At 36.0% G+C, this 20,263-nt stretch overlaps 1 protein-coding gene across 5 annotated transcripts in view; it reads left to right on the forward strand.

Moving 5' to 3' along the window:
* The window catches only part of CLEC16A (C-type lectin domain containing 16A), a 208,295-nt gene that overhangs the window by 132,992 nt on the left and 55,040 nt on the right, over positions 1-20,263 (forward strand). For all 5 annotated transcript variants that reach the window (XM_069085915.1, XM_069085894.1, XM_069085907.1 and 2 more), the window contains 3 exons: positions 13,473-13,624; positions 15,563-15,767; positions 17,978-18,145. In XM_069085915.1, coding sequence (XP_068942016.1) covers positions 13,473-13,624; positions 15,563-15,767; positions 17,978-18,145 — 525 coding nt within the window. The remainder of the gene's footprint in view (positions 1-13,472; positions 13,625-15,562; positions 15,768-17,977; positions 18,146-20,263) is intronic.

The raw sequence follows: 20,263 nt of genomic DNA on the forward strand, positions 1-20,263 counted from the left end.
AGCTTTCAGTTTTTCCGGGTCAAGTAGTTCTAGAATGGTAGGTCATGCTACCTTTATGTCATTTCATTACATGGGAAAAGCTTAAAGTGTTCTCTGGTTCTCCTGAGTACATTTTCCTGTCTTGAAATTGTGCTGTTATCAAATAAATTCTGAGTAGACAATGACCTGTTCTTGTAGTCGTTATATCTGAATTTTAACTTCTGGTTGAAACTTTTGTTTTGATCCTTCCTTTTGACAAATGTGACTCTGTATCCCCAAACTCTGTTACTGACTTTTTCTGGTTTGAGGTGGCCCAGGTAAGACCAGTTAGCGGCACAGCTGGACACAGTTGTTGGAGCTGTCCTGTTCAATCTCTGGAGTTGAGGAAGTGAAGTTGCACTGGTTTTAGACTTAGATTTTAAATGTTGTTTTCACATAAATTTTACTTATACAGATTTTTAAGCCAAAACTCTTATAAGCTTTTGTCTGCCAAAAGCCTATTTTTACAACCAAAATTGACTCAGTGAAATCTTAGCAATATTGGTGATTTGTGTATGCAAGATGCCAGAGAAAAGTTTTACACATCCATACATTTTAGTAAAATGTAAAAAGTTCAACTTACTTTAAACTTGAGCTCTAAAAGAATATGGTTACATCTGGATGTCATAGTGAAAAACTTCTATTTCTATTTTCTTTCTCTGCATATTGATTAGCTTACTGTGCTAGGAATTTTGCAAGAAAAGCTGAAGTAGGAGATTTTAGTTTTATTTATCAGGGATGATAATAATAGCTAAAATGTACATTTCTTTAAGGTTTGTGAAGTGTTTCATAAATACTATGATATTTTATTCTCATACTAACCTTGGGAGGAAGGTGCTGTTACTATCCCCATTTTACAGATAAGGAAACCAAAGCAGACAAAGGTCAAGGAGTCTATCTAGGTTTACGTAGCTCATAAATGTCTGGGTCCAAGCTTGAACTCAGATCTCCCTACTCAAGGTCCCGTTAACTCTGTTCCTAACAGTTTTTCTCTGAGTTTCATTCATTTGTTAGCATAATCATGCCTTCCTAATTCCAGCTGGTTATGGGATACTCAATTCAAATCATTGTAGAAAGTCTGAATCAATGTAATACTTTTATAGACACAGTTTTGTTTAAATTTATAGTGACTTGTTACAAGCTAACCAATATGAATCAATTATAAATATCATAGTAAATGTTTATAAGTGAGTGTTTCTTAAATGCGTTTTATAGAATTGAAGTTTTTTTTCTCTTTGGAGGACAGTTGGGGTTAAGTGACTTGCCCAAGGTCACACGGCTAATTTTTTTTTGTGTTAAGTGTCTGAGACTGGATCCGAACCCAGGTCCTCCTGGCTCTAGGGCCGGTGCTCTATTCACTGTGCCACCTAGCCGCCCCTATAGAATTGAAATTAATAGAGTCTGGAGCAGCTAGGTGGCACAGTGAATAGAGCACCGACCCTGGAGTCAGGAGGACCTGAATTCAAATCTGGCCTCAGACACTTAACACTTACTAGCTGTTTGACCTTGGGCAAATCATTTAACCCCAGTTGCCCTCACTTCTGCCCTCCAAAAAAAAAAAAAGAAATTAATAGTCTGAATTAATGTGAGTTGCCCAAATAACTATTGTCCAAAATCACTACAATAACTACCCTTACAAGCTTTCCCCACTTTCTAGGCATTAATATAAACAAAGATGTTTGCTTTCTCCCTGCAGTATATTAAAAATTCTATTTTTAAAACTTGTTTTCATTATTTTAAAAATAAATGAACAAAAATACAAGAGATTATTGATTATGTCACTGCATAATCATCGACACAGCATAATCATTGCACCATTTTTTTCAGTACAAAAATTGGTTTATAGCCTTTCATCACGTAATCATGTCGTGGTATAATTCTGTTCATCACACCGCTTAAAAGTGAAATGAGCAGTAACATTTTCACCAGTGACATATGGATCTGCATTTATCTCTTGTGCAGTGGGGAGTCACAAACCTAGAATCCTCAGCATACGTGCATTGTCAATATTCAGTTGTAACATATATTCACAAGTGTTCTGTGCATCCTAATATTGCACCAAAGACTAATAGATGATTTTTAAGTAATACCAGCACAATTTTTTAAAAACTTCACATAATGGTTGCGTCCCACTTTTTTTTTTTTTTACAAAAATTTGACATAAAATCTGTGACAATTATGCTGTGAAATGTGGTACACATTTTATGTGATAACTTTGAAAAAAGCACACTGTGTAAGCAATGACTGGCTTGCAAATAAATGACAGGATTTATAGTATTGGAATTAAAATTGTCTCACTAAGATATATTTATATTAATGATAATAGCTTGAATTATAAATTATAACTTGCTAAATTATAAATGTATTATATATTCTGTTATGTGACATATAATTTATTTTATTGAAATTTATGTGTATTGTAATATACAAATATTATATAAATGTAAATATATTAAATCATAAATTATGAGGCTGCATGCTTTCTTCTGTCATCAGAAGCATGTTGTTATTATTATCACTATTGTTAGGTTGTCGTATCATAGATTTAGAATATAAGACAGATATAATTCACCCTATAAAATGTGTAGCTTTTGTTTAAATTCAGTTATAATTTTCTTTACTAGAAGTCTCTTATATTTATTTTGTAATGTTTGATAAATACTGCTTACATTTATATTCGTAATATAGTCTTAAATAAGATTGTTAAATATGTTTTGTTCTCAAAAGTATATTTAAATAATTGATTATTGTGTTGATAAACATTCAGAATATGGATGTGTGTATGTATAGCATGCTATTAATCTTAGTCATAATATTCACTTCTTTCCTATCAGTAAAATTCATGTAATTCCACACTTACTATGCCCACACCATGTGCTCAGTGCAGCACTTATGCATTGGGAACATTACAGAAAAAATGGAAAATGTGGTTCTTGCCTTTTGAGGTGCTTAAAATGTAGGCAGTGAAGTCAGGAGGGGAAACATTCTAAAGCAATGTCTAACAAATTGTGTAACTGTGTACTCCAAACTAGTTACTATTTTGAGAATTAAAATTTTAAAAAGGATTACTTAGGATTAGGTTTAAAACCCATAGTTTGTTGGAAGTAGGTTAGATTTCTTTAGGTCATGAAGGAAATGTCAGATTCATTAACTTTTATTTATTAGTGCTTTGTACATATAATAATATATGTATATAATACTATATAATAACAACAAATGCAGCATTCAAGGTAATAACAACAACATACACAATTTGAAGGGGTTGGAAAATTGCATTTGGATTGCCCCAAAGTTTGCTGATTAGCCTGACTAGAAAACAAGGGCAAGACATAAAGTTGAATAGGGAAGATAGATGAAATGAAAGAAAGCCTTGAATGCCAGGCTGTGGAGTTTGACCTTGGTCTGCTTGAGTTATGTAAAATTACCTAAAATGGGTCTCTGAAGAATTCTAGTCATCTATACACATAGAACACCTTTGAAATAAGCCTATAAAATCAAAAAGAAAAGTGGAGTTGCTTTAATTGGAGGTTTTCTTTAGTGACAGTGAATTGCAAAAATCACAAAATTTTTATCTCCATATTCTTTATATTTATATTTCTATATTTAGTTAATCAACAAACATTTATCAAGTACTTATTATGTGCCAGACATTATGGTAGGCACTGAGGATGCAGACAAAAATGAAATAGCCCCTATTCTCAAGGAACTTTCTTTCTCCTGGAAGATAAAACATGTCATGGATAAAAGCATATGCACAAGCAACGCAAAATAGCATGGTAGTTTAGGTAAGGAAGGCACTGGAAACCATCTTTGTCATTCCTTTTCAAGACCTTCGCTGGCTCACGAGAGTCTATCTCAAGCAGAAAACTACTTTCTGGAGCTACCATTCTAGTGAGTTTTATATTCTGTCTTCAAGTTAAGAGCTGCGATAGCCCTGATGCTCCAGAAGGCACTCAGAAGAGATGCAGGGGTGATGGAGAATGTGTTCACTGTGAGGGGGGATCTTTTATTCTAGTTTCAGTGCTACAGCATGTGTGTGTGTGAAGAACCACGAGAGAGCAAACACAAAATAAAGCGGACTGTGAATATTTATGTTTAAAAAACACACAGCAAAAGAGCAATGAGAATGAGGTTGAGTTCTGGAGGGCAAACTAATTATTCACCAGCAAGATAGCATAAAGTATTACACAAGATTTCGGGTGAAAGAAAGGAGTTACAAAGAGTATAAATTTATCAGAAGTAAATTAAGTAAATGTGCCAAAGCATATTGACTGACCTAAGGGCTTTACAACAGGCAGTTGTAATATTCAAATATTTTCTAGGAAATCTCCAGTTTCCCATTTTGGCTCTTTACTAAATTAGGCAACTTGTTTATAGTGCTTTTGAAAGGAAATTATGCAATATATTATGCAAATTCAGAATTCCTGAGAGCAAAATCTGAAGTTATGTTGCCACTATGTATCGTGGAGATGTGAGCCATTTGTAGTTCTTAGTAAACAGATTCTGTATTATTTTATTAAATGGTTATGAGTTAATTTCTGTAAATCAAATGAGATGACATGTAGTGTTTTGCAGACCTTAAAGGGCTATACAAACACTTATTCTAACTCTAAAGTCTATGTTCCTTTGTATTTAAAAACCCTCCTCATGGTTGTGTCAGAGATGTAATGATGTAGAAAGGGGGCCCATGTTTCAGGGATCACTGTATTTGTAATTATACATATGATTGCAGAAGAGCAGGATGACTTTAGTATGGCTTTTGAGAATCAGTCTTTACAGGCCTTCAGAGTTGGAAGGTTTCTCCCAGGAGACCATCTAGTTCCCTCTGCCCACCTGTGACACACTTAGCAGACAGTGGTCCAGTGAGGGGGAGCCTCTGCGTGCCAAGGCAGCCTCTTATGCTTGTAGATAGCTCTGATCAGCATCAGTTCAGCTTTTCCTCTTTGCACCATCGACTGAACTTTGTGCTTTGGCAGAATAAAGAAGGGCTGACATCTCTCATTTAGCAAAGACCACTCTCTTCCTCTCCTCAAGTCTTTTCTTCTCCAGGCTAAATCTGTCTAGTTCCTTCCATTGGTCCGCATATAGAATAAGCTGGAGGTGCTTCCTCTCGGCTGCCCTCCTGGATTGATCCAGCTTGGCCGCTCTTAGAATGCAGCACCCCAAACTGCACGGAGCGTCTTCTCACTATGTTGTGGAGCATCACTGTCACCTCTCTAGTTTTGGACACTGTACCTTTCTTTCTTTTTTTTTTTTTTTTGCCTTATGGAGGGCAATTGGGGTTAAGTAACTTGCTCAAGGTTACACAGCTAGTTTTTGTGTGTGTGTGTTAAGTATCTGAGGCCGGAACCAAACTCAGGTCCTCCTGACTCCAGGGCCAGCACTTCACTCACTGTGCCACCTGGCCGCCCCTCACTGTACCTTTTTTTTTTTTTCAAAGCAATTGGGATTAAGTAACTTGCTCAAGGTTACATGGCCAGGTGTTTCTGGGTGGGTGCTAGGTGTCTGAGCCCAGATTTGATCCCAGGTCATCCCGACTCAGGGGCCAGCGCTCTTACTCACTGAGCCACCTGGCCACCCCACTGCACCTTTCTTAATGAAACTTAAGATTGCAGTCATTTTCAGGGTGGGTAGGTGGTACAGTGAATAGAGCACCAGGCCTGAAGTCAAGAGGACCTGAGTTCAAATCCCACCTCAGACACTTAACACTTATTAGCTGTGTGACCCTGGGCAAGTCACTTAACTCCAATTGCCCTGCCTTCTCCCCTCCAAAAAGCAAAAAAAAAAAAAAAAAAAGTTGCATTCATTTTCTTGGCTTTCATGTGGCACTGTTGATTCTTACCAAATTTGCAGTCTATTAAAACCCTCAGATCTTTTTCAAATGAGCTGCTATCTATTCCTGTTACTTGTACTTAAAAAACAGACTTTTTGAACCCAAGACTTTACATTGGTACTATATAATCCTGACTTTGTCAGCCAGTATGTTAACTGATGCTGTCAGCTTTGTGCTATCTGCAGATGAGATAGACACGTATATGTCTTTATCCATGTTTTGATAAAAGTTTTGAAGCGCAAGGCCAATGCCAGAACTCAGGGTGTTGCTCTAATAAAACATACAGTTCTTGTAGAATTAACCTCCTCAAAGTCTGCAAAGTTAATTAATGACAGAAAGATTAGCAAGAATGATGAATAACTCATGTTTAAAAAAGAACTGGGCCCTGGTAGCTGCTGGTGGGGAAGAGATGAGTGAGAGCTATGGAATATTGGGGAGCATCATAGCACTAGAAGAATTTCTTTGTGTAGGGTGGATTGGAGAAAGAAGTAGATGAATAGAAAGTCAGTAGCCAGCTGCCCGGAATTGAATGCACTAGTTAAGTCTGCCAGCAGAGCAGTGGACTAGCAAGATAATGCCAGCCCTTTTTGAGATATTATAAACAAATACAGGATGTATTACAGACTGCTTAATTGTCATCATCCTTTGCAGATTTCACATACCTTCTGGAAGGAAAAGACAACTTTTCCCCTTCTTTTTATTTGAGTACTCGGTTGTGTCATAGAACAAAAGGTGATAATTCCATTTTTGTTCCATATTTGGTCATTGAAATATTATGATTTACAGAACCATCTTAGCGTGCTGGGAAAATGAACACATTAAGACATTCTTCAAAGAAGACAAAGTAATTGATTATTACTTGCAACAAATGATGCATAAGCTTTTGCCGGGTTAATGGAGAAATAGTTACTTAATTTTCTTCAAAGGATTGACTGACTGTCAGCAAAATTGATTCTGCAAAGTCCTTTACACCCTAACTGTGAAAGATCAGATAGTTACTGCTGTAGCTGAGAGTTTTAAGGACAGTGTAGTATAGTGAAAACCTTAAGAGGGAGGGGAGGAGGGAGCCCTCTCTTCTAGCTTTGGCTATGAAATGTGAAGTGCCATAAATGTAAGCCATTCTGTACCCAAGTAGGAAATTATATTCATCTTACATCCTAGTTATAACGTGACACTGAGATGCTTCTTCTACAAAACTGCTTTCCTTCATTGGGAACATTTGCATCATCACTGAGTTAGTTAACAAGTATTGATTAAGCATGTCCTATGTGCCAGGCACTGTGCTAAGTACTGGGGATGCTAGAGACTGAAAGGAAGTCAGTATCCTCACAGAGCCCACGTTCTAACTAGGTATATACCAGCCATATATGGAAGGTATGGAAGGAAAAGGGAAGGGAAGGTATTGTCAATGGGTGATAACCAGAATGGCCTCTTGCAGAAGATAGGATTTCAGCTGAGCCTTGAAGGAAGCCAGGAACACTAAGAGGCAACACTGAGGCAGGGAGAGCCTTCAAGGCATGGGGGGAAACTGGGGCAAAAGCACAGACATGAGAGATTCGGTGTCTTGTGGAAAAGAACATTTGATAAGACAGATGAGCTATTTGGAAGGAATTAAAGTGTTAGAAGGTAGGAAGGGGCCAAGTTGTGAAAGGCACAACTCTAAATGACAGGGGACTTTATATTTTATCCTGGAGATAATAGGGAATCACTGGAACATATAGGGGTGGGGAGTGACACAGTCAGACCTGTGCTTCAAGAAAATCACTTTGGCCACTGAGTGCATGATGCTCTGGAGCAGATCATCACGAAGGATCTCTTTTCTCATCCCAATTGCACCCTAACAGAAGGCAGGGCACTTCCTGAGGAAATGCGGCAGCATTGACTTCTACCTGATGACAGGTGCTGCTTTCACTTGATAGAGCGGTGACATCTGGGTGATGGGTGACTTTCTCACAATGCACTGACTTGCACAGTTGTTTTTATGACCTAGCCATAAGCCCGATGCTCCATAAGTGTATTTTATATAAGTGCCCATTATTGGTTTGATTAAAGGCTTCTTCCTGTATTAGACATTTGCATGCCCGAGGTTTGTTCAATGAGGAGCTTTCCAGGCTGTGGTTGCTTACCTTCCCTGGTGTAAAGCTCAAAGCTTTATTCGGTGTCACAGCCAAAATATCTTTTTATTGGTTAAAATTTCTCTAGCATAGAATGTCTTACAAATCTTGACAGTGCTATCTTCCAAACTCATAATTTCAAAAAATGTCACTACGTTAAATAGTTCCTGTAAAAAAATAAATTTCGTACAAGAACAATGCCAAAAGTGGAGCTAGTAAGATGGATGTAGGTCATGGTGGTTCAAGCTCTAAATAAGAAAATACTGTTTGATTTGCTTCAATAACTGATACTGAGATACCTGTTTTTATTGTTGTTACTAAGAGCAGCAACAATCATCAATAACTGAGAATTCTCTGGCTCTGGAGGGTCGGAAGAATGCTTTCCATATCTCATCTCATTTGATCCTTATGCCTGTGATTATCCCATTGTGAACATGAGGGAAGTGAGACTGAGAGCGGAGAAATGGCTTGCCTAGGATCACATAGCCAGTAAATGTCCAGGAAAGGATGCAAACCCAGATTTTCTTGACTCCAAGTCCAGTATTCTGATCATTACACCTTGGTGTCACTTTTGCTAGTTAAGGCAGTAATTCAGGATAACCTGTGGGAAACTTAAAATTTCACCTAATCGATATAAATTAGGCACATACTTCATCTCATTAAATTTCCTAAGGATGGGAATTCTGTCTTATCTAACTTCTCCACACAGTATGTGTTCATGAATGTCAGATAAATGGACACATTCAAAACCGTGAATATTAAATAGGACTTTGTCTTTAGTAGTGAATGGTTTGGGGTTTTATCACTATAAATGAAATTATTTAATGAACTCTTATCTATCTGTGACCTTGTTGTAACTCAAGTTGGTGCCCAGTTTGTTGAAGCCCATTTTCTGTTTTTCTTCGTCATTCAGATATTCTATAATGTGCAGATCTCTAGCTAGTATGAATTTTAAAAATTTTCCTTTTTAGTATTATGAATTTAGCAAGCATCAAGAAACATGAACATTTCCATATACAAACAACAACAACCCAACAATAGAAAAGAAAAAGACCACAGATGAAAATATGATTCTCCACTATTTGCAACTTGGTTTTTTAATATATTTCAAATTTAACATAAAAGTCAACACTACCCTACTTGTCCATGTCTATGTCCAAATTTCTGTCTTCTCTTTTCTGTTTTTTTTTAATGAGTCATTGTTCCTATTTTTGTATCTCTCTCTCTCTCTCTCTCTCTCTCGCTATTTTCTACTCCTTCCCCTTCCAAAAAAAAGTTAAAGTTCTCCTTTATAATAAATAAGTAATACAAAATAAATCCACATATAGACAGTATCTAAAAATCTGTGTCTTGTTCTATACCTCTAGACCATAATATATCTGTAAGAGATAGAAAGCTTGATTCATCATCAGCCTTCTTGAGTCATGCTTGGTCATTCCATTGATTGTAGTTTTTAAATTCACAGTTGCTTTTCTTTACAATGTTGTGGTCATTGTATAAATTGTTCTCCTAGTTCTGCTCAGTTTACATCAGTTCATCATTCCAGGTTTCTCTGAATTCATCCCTTTTGTCATTTCAATATAGGTCCCATTATAATTCTGTTAGAATTATAATGGGACCTATATTCATTGGCCACAGTTTGTTCAGCCATTTCTTAAATTGAGAAGCACAAACTTTGTTTCTACTTCCTTGCTACAGCAAAAGGTGCATTTATAAATGTTTTGTACATATAAATCCTTTCCTTCTTTCTTTGATCTTTTTTTTGTATAAAAGTGGTCTCACTGGGAATACATATTTTAGTGACTTTGGGTAGAGTTCAGAATTGTTTCAAGAATGTTTGATCTACTTCACAACTTCACCAATAGTGCATTATTTTGTCTGTCTTTCCATATCCCCTCTAACAATGGTCATTTTCCCATTTTATCATCTTTGCTAATCCTATGAGTATGGAGTGGAAACTCAAGAGTTGTTTTAATATTAATTTCCCTTAGCATTAGGGATTTAGAACTTTTTTATGTATTTGATGGCTTACCTTTTCTTCCCTTGAGCTTTGTCTGTGCTAGAAAAGATTGTCCTTGGACCACGTATCTATTAGGAAATTTTTCTTCTTACACATTGTAACAATTCTCTACATATCTTAGAGATCAAACCTTTATCCAAGATATTGTTCAAAGATTTTTTTCCCCCATTTGGCTGTGGCCCTTCTAATTTTAAGTGGATTGATTTTGTTTGTGCAAAAAAAAATTCAATTTATGTAATGTTTTATTTTCTGTGAGATAACCATATAACCATTGACCCTCTCTATCTCTTACTTGGCTAAGAGATCTTCCCTCATCCCTAGTTCTGAAAGCTTTCCTGCTTATCTGTGTTTCTGATATGTCCTTTTATATCTAGGACTTGTATCTATTTGAAGCTTATTTGCTACATAATATAAAATGTTGGTATCATTTCTGCTAGGCTGCTTCTCAACTTTCCCAGAATTTTTTGTGAATTAGTAAATCCTTATTTATTTAGGAAAGTTACTTACTTAGGAAGTTATGTGACCTGGGGCCATTCATTTAACCTGTTTGCCTCAGTTTCCTCACATGTAGAGTGGGGATGAAAATAGCATCTACCTTGCAGGGTTATTGTGAAGATCAGAAGAGATAATATTTGTAAAAAGTGCTTAGAATAGTGCTTAACACATAGTAGGTACTACTTATATAGATATGTGCATATTACCTTCCCTTCCTATTAATCAACTTCTCTGTTTTTTAATCAGTACCAAATAGTTTTGATGATTACTGCTTATAATCTAATTTGAAATCTAGTACTGTTAGAATCCTTTTCTTCCTGCTTATTTTCACTATTTTCTTTTAAATTCCTGTTTTTTTTTTTGTTCCTCCAATGAATTTGTTATTATTTTCTAGCTCAATTAAAGTTATTTGGTAGTCTGATATGACACTGCATCTCTAAGTTAATTTTAGATAGTATTGTCATTTTTGTTACATGGATATAGTCCAACTATGAGCAGTTAATATTTCTCTGATTATTTAGGTCTGTCTTTATTTCTGTGAAGAGTGTTTTGTAGTTTATATATAAGTTTATATAATCCCTATGTGTATCTTGGTAACTGGACTCCAAACTTGTGTAGTTAACTTTGACTGGAATTTCTTTCTCTGTTTCTTCTTGCTAAGTCTTATTTGTAATACAAAGAAAGGCTAATGATTTTTGTTAATTTATTTTATATCTTGTTCCTTTACTAAAGTTATTATTTCAGTTAACTTTTTAGTTGACAGTCTAAGGTTCTCTAAACCATAGTGTCATTTCAAAAATTGATCATTTTATTTCCTCTTTATTGGCTAGTGTTTATTAAAAACAGGCATTGGGATGGAAATGTTTCCCAAAGAAAATGAATTATCTTTCTTTTTGCTTATAGGCTTCCTATTAGCTATCAAGCTTTACTTTGAGTCCTAAAGTATTGAGAATTCAAAGTGAATCTTGCTTAGTACTAAGGATTGGATATACTGCTATTTACTTTCTGACCTCTGATTAACAACATATGTGAAAGCATTTGTAGTTGTAATAGAATATTTACATTCAGTATTACAGATTTAAACTTCAGCTGCATTAGTGTTCAAGAAATGTACATATGCCCTTAGATATTTGATTTCAAAGAACTTTAATTCAACAGGGCTGTAGAGACTATACTAGGCATAAATCTTAAATGTATTTGAAGACACAAATGCCAAGATTGGAAGTATAATACTGACATCCATATTTTATTAAGAATAATTTATAATGTAGCAGTATTATTCTAGATTATCTGCATTATAAATGGCAGTGTGTGTGTGTGTGTGTGTGTGTGTGTGTGTGTGTGTGTTTTGGGGTGTGACTTTGGGCCAGAGTGGTTACCAAGAAGGCTAAGATTCACTTCTAGTGTGAGGCTGCCAACAAGGCATTAGTAGGTAAAGGACCACTGAGAGCCCTTGGTAACTACATGTACATTCTCAGAAACTGACTGAAAATCATGCTTCCCTTTTTTCCTGTCTGATATCAGCTTCAGTTTAGCAGTACTTCACTCTGCTTTTTCGCACTCTGCATTAAAGCTGATGAAAGATGGTTCTATATTTTCTGTTTTTCACTAGTTTTTCTCTGAACACCACGAGGAATTCTGAAGACACAAAAGCATATTGACCAACCCAAAATAATTTTTTTTAGATTTTGGTTTATTTTTTTAAATACTGACTAAATGTTTGGAATGCTGCTGCAAATGTACGCATTTGAAATCAAGCGTTGTGTTACCATTTAAAATTAAATGTGTTTTTTATCACCATGAAAATACAGAGTATATCAGAGGATCAAAGTTCTGTAGTTTATTATCATACCTCCAAATAGTTTTTTCTTCCCTCAGGCATTATTTATGCCAGTGTTAGCTCTTTTCATATTTGTCATATTTCATAGCTGTTCATGTGATTCTTTTTTATTAACTCAAAATTGTTGATAGAAATGACATTTCATAATATTTGTTATCTGCCTCTGATGCATTAATGTAATGTTCTGGAACTTAAGTTCCATTCTGGACAGAACAATATGATTGAAGACTTACATGCACACTTCAAGTAATTTGGTTTTGAAGATAAATATCAGGGAAGGGTAGTAGCTAATAACTGGATGACATCAGATTATTAACAGGTCATATTGAAATGAACTATTAAATGGTTTCAGTTGTATAATGTGAGGCCAGTGATTACTTGAGTTTCCAGTAAGGAAACTATGCCATTTTTTAAAACTTAGGGAAGAGTGATTCAATGACTTAGTTTGTCAAATACAAACTGTAGCCTCAAGATTTCCAAAAAAAGAGAAAGGTCCATCAATGAGTTAACTTCCTGTTTTCTTAACTAGTGGCTCTTTTTTGGTTTTCTCATGAATTTATGCCTCTGTATTTACAGGGCTTTGACTCTTCAACCAGATTTTTGTGTGTTTTCCCCTTTTATTTTTATAGCTTCCAAAGTCTAACGTTCAGAGATTAGCTGTGTTCAGAAATTGGGGGAGTTGGGGCCAGTACAGGCAAACACCACAGTAACTGATATCATATGACTGTGTTTTCCCACAATAAAAGCATTTGGATTGACTCATTTTACAACAATGGAAATGGAAGAAAGCTGAGTTTCTTTCCTGTTCGTGTTTCTTTTGTAAAGAATGTCCTGAAAGGATACCATTGCAATGAACTCAATAATACTATAAATAAAGACATTTCAAGGCCATCTGGAATAAACAAGATACATTAGAGAAGGAGTTGGAGCCTAGATTAACTAGAAGTGTTCATATATGTGTGTCAGACCAATAGAGAGATACTTACATCTCTTCTCTCTCTTTTGTGTTTGTCAGAAAAAGAAAAGGTGATGCTTTAAACAGAGAGCTGTTCTATGAAACTAAAAAATTAGACACTCACTCAAATATTGTGAAGCTGTAATGGACTGATTACAGGTCATATCATTTTGATCTCCATCTCTTATTCTTTTCAGATAACAGCGATTTAATTGCTTGTACAGTGATTACAAAAGATGGAGGTCTCGTTCAGCGCTTTCTAGCTGTGGATATTTATCAGATGAGTTTGGTGGAGCCAGATGTTGCAAGACTAGGGTGGGGAGTAGTCAAGTTTGCAGGTCTCTTGCAGGTAAGGTGTCAGAAAGTTCTGAAAATACTCATGTATCTTGTAACTCAGAGTTAGGAGGAATCTAAAAGGTGATCTGATTTAACCTCTCAGTTAATATGGAAATGCCTCTTAGAACATCATTGTAGGGGGCGTCCAGGTAGCACAGCGAGTAAGAGCACCAGCTCCAGTGTTGGGACGACCTGGAGATCTAATCCCGGGCTCAGACACTCAGCACCACACCCAGAAATAACTGGCCGTGTAACCTTGAGCAAGTTACTTAACCCTGATTGCTTAATTAAAAAAAAAAAAAAAGAACATCATTGTAGTTTTTGTTGGGATACATTCAGTGTTAATGACTTAGAAGGCAGTTCTTGTACTTCAGACAGCTTTAGTTGTTTACCAAAACATGACTCTTTTTAATTTCTACCCATTGATTCTAGTTTTTGTACTCTGGAGCTGCAAAAAAATAAGTATTACACACAGTAGCACTTCAGATATTTGAAGATCAGTATCAAACCTAAGTCTTTTACAACTAACTCTTTTTTCTTCTGAAAATGGCTGAAATTTTGCATTAGAACAATTTCCAGGTTTTTTAGTTTCATGTATTATTCTAAGCCACTTTTTATTCATTTTTCAGATTTCACAAGTATGCATAGTTTACCATACAAATAGCTACCTCTGAGGCATCATTCTTAATTAGTAGAAATTTACAAAATGTTTGAATAGGTCTGATACAGTCTGATAATTATCTCAGGTTTCTTAGTATTAAAGAAACTTTGAAACATAGCTTTTCTGTTAAAAGATTGTAAACATATCTATTTAGCTGACATCTACCTAGCACTTTAAGGTTTTCCAAGCACTTTACACACATTAAAGTTTTTATCAGGTTTTTATTGTTGATTAGAGCTTGGTAATCACCAGACTTAGAGTGTCGTCTGCTACTCTCACCTTCAGAATCATCAGATTTGCTAATACATCACCATTCCACTTTTGTGTGATGTAACTCTTGGCTTAGATCATTGAGCTCTTGTTGGACATAATCTTGTTCTGGAGGGCAAAAATGATTCTGAATTTGGCATCAGGATATGAGTTTGAGTTCAGATTCTCGCGTTACCAGCTTTGTGACTTTGGAGATGTCAAGTCCTTTGACCTCCTTTAGGTTCATTTAACTCCTCTATTTAATAGTAATAACAACATTTGCATTACCAACCGCACAGAGATGTAAGGAAAATACTTTGTAAAATATAAAGCTCCATATTATATACTTCTTAGCACCTCTATACCTGAGAGCCTTGTTTTTTCTGGAAGGAGGTACTGCCAGGCTATAGAAAGAGCCCAGCAAGCCTGGGTTCTAATCTTTGCTCTGTCATTGATAAAACCTATGGAAAATCCCATTCTACCTCTCTAAGCTTCTGTTTTCTTATCTGTCAAATAAAGGGTTTGAACTTGATGTTCTCTAAGGTCCCTTCTTGTTCTAAAACTTATACTCCCTGTGAAAGTAAAGGAAAAGTGTTTTCAGCTTGATTCTCTCTTGCTTTACTTCCTCAGACCTGTTTGCTCCATCAGACATCATAGTCTTAACCAGTTGAAAGTCAGTTGAAAGGACTTTGTCCTTGTTTTAACTGAGGGATGGGAATGGTGGAACAGAATAGCTCTATAATATGGTATGCTATTTTGAAGCTATTATTTTGTGAGAAAGATCATGCAGTATTATGTACTATAACTTCTTGAGGAGAACTAGTGTTTTTAAATTATTTTATTACGTCTGATTATGTATAGTATCCAGAAGTTCTTTCTCTGACTTTGCTCACTCACATCTTAGACACGGAAAAGTAGTTCGTCTTTTACCAGTTGAGTAAGCATTCATGTTTTTGACATTTTTGAGAATTGTTTCCTAAGAGTTGATTGGGCCTTAGGGCCCTTTGAGGTGAACTTAATTGGATTACTTTTTTTCTACAGGATATGCAGGTAACTGGAGTAGAAGAAGATAGTAGAGCTCTGAACATTATCATCCACAAGCCTGCTTCTAGCCCCCATTCTAAACCTTTCCCCATTCTCCAAGCTACGTTTGTATTTTCTGATCATATCCGCTGTATCATTGCAAAACAGCGCTTAGCAAAAGGTCGTATCCAGGCCCGGCGTATGAAGATGCAGCGGATAGCTGGTGAGTAGATTTATCATCTGCAGATTTTTCTTGTTTCCTTTTCGTAACAGAATGACTTCCCTCTCTTGACACAGCAGAATTCTGTGATGTATTGAAACTACTGATTTGCTGTAGTTGAAGATAGTGTACTTTTTAAATGAGACAACAAACTCAAGTTAGTAGTAAATTTTTTATTTCTGCTTATTTATAGAATGGAGAGATGACAGTCAGAATTTCCAATAAATTTCTATTGCTGTAGGTGGTGTTTCTGAGATGTGCAGGAAAAGCTGACATTTCCTCTCTGCTCAGGCTTAGGATAAACAATTAGGACACTGATTTATAAATGTAAATTGGTTAAAAATTATTTTTCATCTGCATAGGTTAGAGGAAATAGCCTTGATATCAACACCAATTTGTCCAGGTACTTATCTGCTTACTGGAACAGTGAAAGAAATTCTTAGGGGATAGTCCCCCTGTTTATAAAGTTCTTTATTAAAGGCAGTGTACCTTAATGGGTATAGAGATAGTCTCAAAGTCAGGAAGACCTAGGTTCAATTTCTGCTTCTGACATATAAGATCATAAATCAGTATCTGAAAAGACTTTAGAGATCATATAGTCTAAGCCCCTCCTTTTATAGATCAGAAAACTGAGCCCCAAGGACTTGACCAAGATCACCCACCTAATAAGCATCAGAAGCTGGATTTGAACCTAGGTCATCTGACTAGAGCCCCATGTTTTTTCCATTGGACTATATTTTCCTGACTCAGGATAAGTCACTTGACTTCTCAATGTCCCAGGCAACTTTCTAGGACTATGGGTTACAGAAGAGTTACAGAGATCTGTCTTAGGGAAGGGATTTTTCTTCAGCTTTTCCCTATGTTTATAAAATCAGAGACCTGGTTCTTCTCCTTAATTCCCTCCTTAATTCTTTATGTTCTGTAAAGAAAATACACTTTTTTTGTGTTAAAAAAAAAACTTTTCAAAAATTGAGATATTTAGTGATTCCTAGTTCAGTAACCACAGTATGTATTTTGGTAAAAGTCTTTGAAGTAGGCTTTCTAACTTCAGTTTTCTCAAGTTGTCCAATCATCTTTCAATTTAAGAGCAAATGATTTTTTGCAGTACAGTTGTTTGACTGTTTTAAGTTTACCTAGCAGTGCTTTCTCAAATTAATTCCCTGAAAATTTTTTTAAAAACAACAACCTTTTTAGGGTCTAGGTTTATGAATATTCATGGATTTAGTTATTTACTAGGTTTCACTATCGTCTTCATTTATTTTATTAATCCTCTGTTCTGTTGTGTGCTTCTGTCATCTTATTTTCCATTTAACTAAAACTTGGCTTACAAAATCATTACAGAAGCATTTTGTAATGCAAGAAATTACTTAAATCATTCAGTCCTTTCTTTTCAGATTTATTCTGGGAGAATTTTCTCCTCTTTAAAGTAATTTCTTACAGCTGGCTCAATGGTAAAAATATTTCATTTTAAAATTGGAAATTATGCTGTAAAGTGGCTGTTAGAAGTTATACCATAGGGTATTTTAAAAATTGATTTTTAAAATTCTAACAACTTTGATTTATAGTGAGATTTATTAATGGAAGTGGAGATTAGCAACTTTGGCATATATAATTTTAGAGCTGAATATGTGGTCAGTGTCTTGGGGATTGAAATGTAAAAGGTACCTGAGCCTTGGTAAGTAAGGCCTTTTATGTTCACAGGTCAAGAAAAAGATGTAGGAGTGAGTCCAAGAAGTTTTCTAGATTCTCAGGCTATTGTGCTGTTCATCAGTAGCATCATATAGTGGAAAGTCAGCTGGTCTTAGAGTCACCACTTATTTGCTGTGTATGCCTGGGCAATTGATTTAGTTTCTCTCCACCTCAAGGCTTTTTTGTCTTGTTTTGTTTTTGTCTTTTGTAAGTGGAGCTAATAATACACTACATGCCTCATGAGGTTATAGTGAGGAAAGCAGTTTGTAAACTTTACAGCGCTATTAAAACGTGAATTAATACTCTTGTTATTACAAGAATTAAGTATTATGTTAGATTTTATTATGTTCACTGAAAGTATCTGTGGCATCTCAAAATGACTAGAATATGCCTTGGTTAATAGATGCTCCATCTCAGCTTTGCTCAAGTATTAGCATTAGGGCCCCATGGGCTTAACACCACAAAGTATCTTCTCTTCACTATCTGTGCTTTTATTAATCCAGTGCTGTGTAATTTAAATCTAGCACTCCTGGACCTTCCCATCCAGCCTTCAACTGAAGTCTTGGGGTTTGCACTTAACGCTTCAGCTTCAAGCCAGCACCTACCCTTCCGGTTCTATGAACAGTCTCGCCGTGGCAGCAGCGATCCGACTGTGCAGCGTTCTGTTTTTGCATCCGTTGACAAGGTACCAGGTAAGCCTAGCCTGAAACTCATATGTAGCTTGCTGTGCACCCTCCTGTTGAAGCATGGAACCTTCTTTTCTGTCCTCCCCCTTAACTTTTCCCCTCCACAGTTGCAGGCTGCAGATTTTCATCTTCATTAAGCTTTTCAACTTAAAAATGGAGCTGGCTTTGCAGTGTTCTTTCTTTAAAAATCTCTAAAGGTTTGATGCCAGGTTAAACTAAAGGCACAAAAATAAATCTTGGCTTTATTTTTAGTTTAGTTTTCCAGGGCATTTCTGGGGTATATAGAAAAACTTCTTAGAATTAAGACCAAGAGATTTCTTGGAAATTTCTTGGAAATACTTAAATTAGTACTAATAAAGTTGTGGTAGAGTAGTTTCCGCCCGGTACAAGATGAGTAGAAAGAGATAGTGTGTGTGGTCAGTGTTCTCACCCCACTGAAGAAGTGATACTTAAGAAAAATGTCCTACTATCAACGCTGTGGCTTTCATTCCATCTCTGAAAATCTTTTCCCACTTTCACCAAAGTGCATATGCTAGGGGATGTTTAGGGTGGAGAAGAGGCAATTGGAGGGGAGGTGTAGATCATAATTCCTCTCTTCAAGAATATGGAAGACTGTTATGTGGTACAGATTAAAGAGATTAAATTTGTTTCTCTGTATCCTAGAGGGCAGAACAAGGAACAGTAGTTGGAAATTGTAGAGAGACAACTTTAAGCTTGACTCAAGGTAAAACTGTCTAACAGAGCTGTTCCCAAGTGTAATGGTCTGGCCTGCAGTGCAAGAATTCCCTTGGAGGTCCTGCATCAAGATTTAATGGTCACTCATCAGGGTTGTAGATTACTGTTCAAGTATGGGTTGGACTGCATAACTTTTTTTTTTTTGGACTGAATAACTTTTGAGATCCTTTCCAACTCTGAGGTTCTGTGATGTGTGTGTGTGTGTGTGTGTGTGTGTGTGTGTGTGTGTGTAGAAGGTTAAACTTGAGAGTAAAAGAGATTGCTTCAGTGATAGAAAAATGGGCTCTGGGACCTACTATTTTAACACTTTTACTTAAACTTAACTTTAAAATAAAAATTGGATTCCTAGACAAAGTCCTTTTCCCTTTATTATAAAACTTCATAAAACAAACTAAACACGCAGGCATAGTGAATTTAAGAGCAAATGTGGTACCATGAAAAGAATACTTGATTTGGAGTTAGAATTGGCTTTAATCTTTACTACTTTTGTGACCTGGGACAAGTCATTTAACTTCTTTGGGCCTCAGTTTTTCACTTTTGAATAATAGGTTTGGAATAGGTGATCTCTAGGGTAACTAACAACTGTAAATCTGTGATCCTGTGAATTTCCCTATGTATTTAGGACTTAAATTAGAATATCCTACTGTTACAATTTTAGACTGTTCTGAAGTGTTATTTGATTTAAGACAGTTTAAATTTTTGTGTGTGTTTTTTCAAGATTATCCTTGCTTGGGTGGCTAGGTGGTGCAGTGAGTAAAGCGCTGGCCCCAGGGGCAGAAGGACCTGAGTTTAGTTCCAGCCTCAGATACTTAACACCCACACACACAAAAAAAACTAGCCATGTAACCTTGGGCAAGTTACTTAACCCCAAATGCCTTCCAAAAGGCAAAAAAAAAAAAAAAAAGGTAATCCTTCTTCCACCCCCAGTATCTTTCACAAGCTGATAGTAAAGAGGATCTAGGATTGGCCCTACCATGGGCTTGTCATTTATGACTGTATCCCTTTATGAGGCATCAAACAGAGATATCAGTGTTTTCTCTTTATTGCCATTCAGAAGTCTGGAGTATTATTTTGAAAAGGAATCATAAAACCTTATATTTCATTGAGATCTATAATAAATGATTTCTTAACTATCTAGATATGTTTAACATGGTTTGGCACAGCATGACTTAGGAAGTTTACCTTCCCGTAGCACACAACATGGCATAGGAAGAAGGAAAAGGTCAAAGAGATTTTGTAAGTTTCTTTTAATCCATTGGAACCTCTTTTAGTTCCAGAAAAATGGGCATAATTTTTTTTCATTTAGATAACATGCTTCTTTTTTTTTTTAAAACACTTGCAAACCAACTTCCTGCTTTCTTTTGCCTGCCTTGTCAGCAGCTAGATAGC

The sequence above is a fragment of the Petaurus breviceps genome, unplaced genomic scaffold, assembly GCF_028583685.1.
Source record: "Petaurus breviceps papuanus isolate PSGF00001 unplaced genomic scaffold, PetGlider_PUasm1.0 118, whole genome shotgun sequence".
Classification (NCBI taxonomy): Eukaryota; Metazoa; Chordata; class Mammalia; order Diprotodontia; family Petauridae; genus Petaurus; species Petaurus breviceps.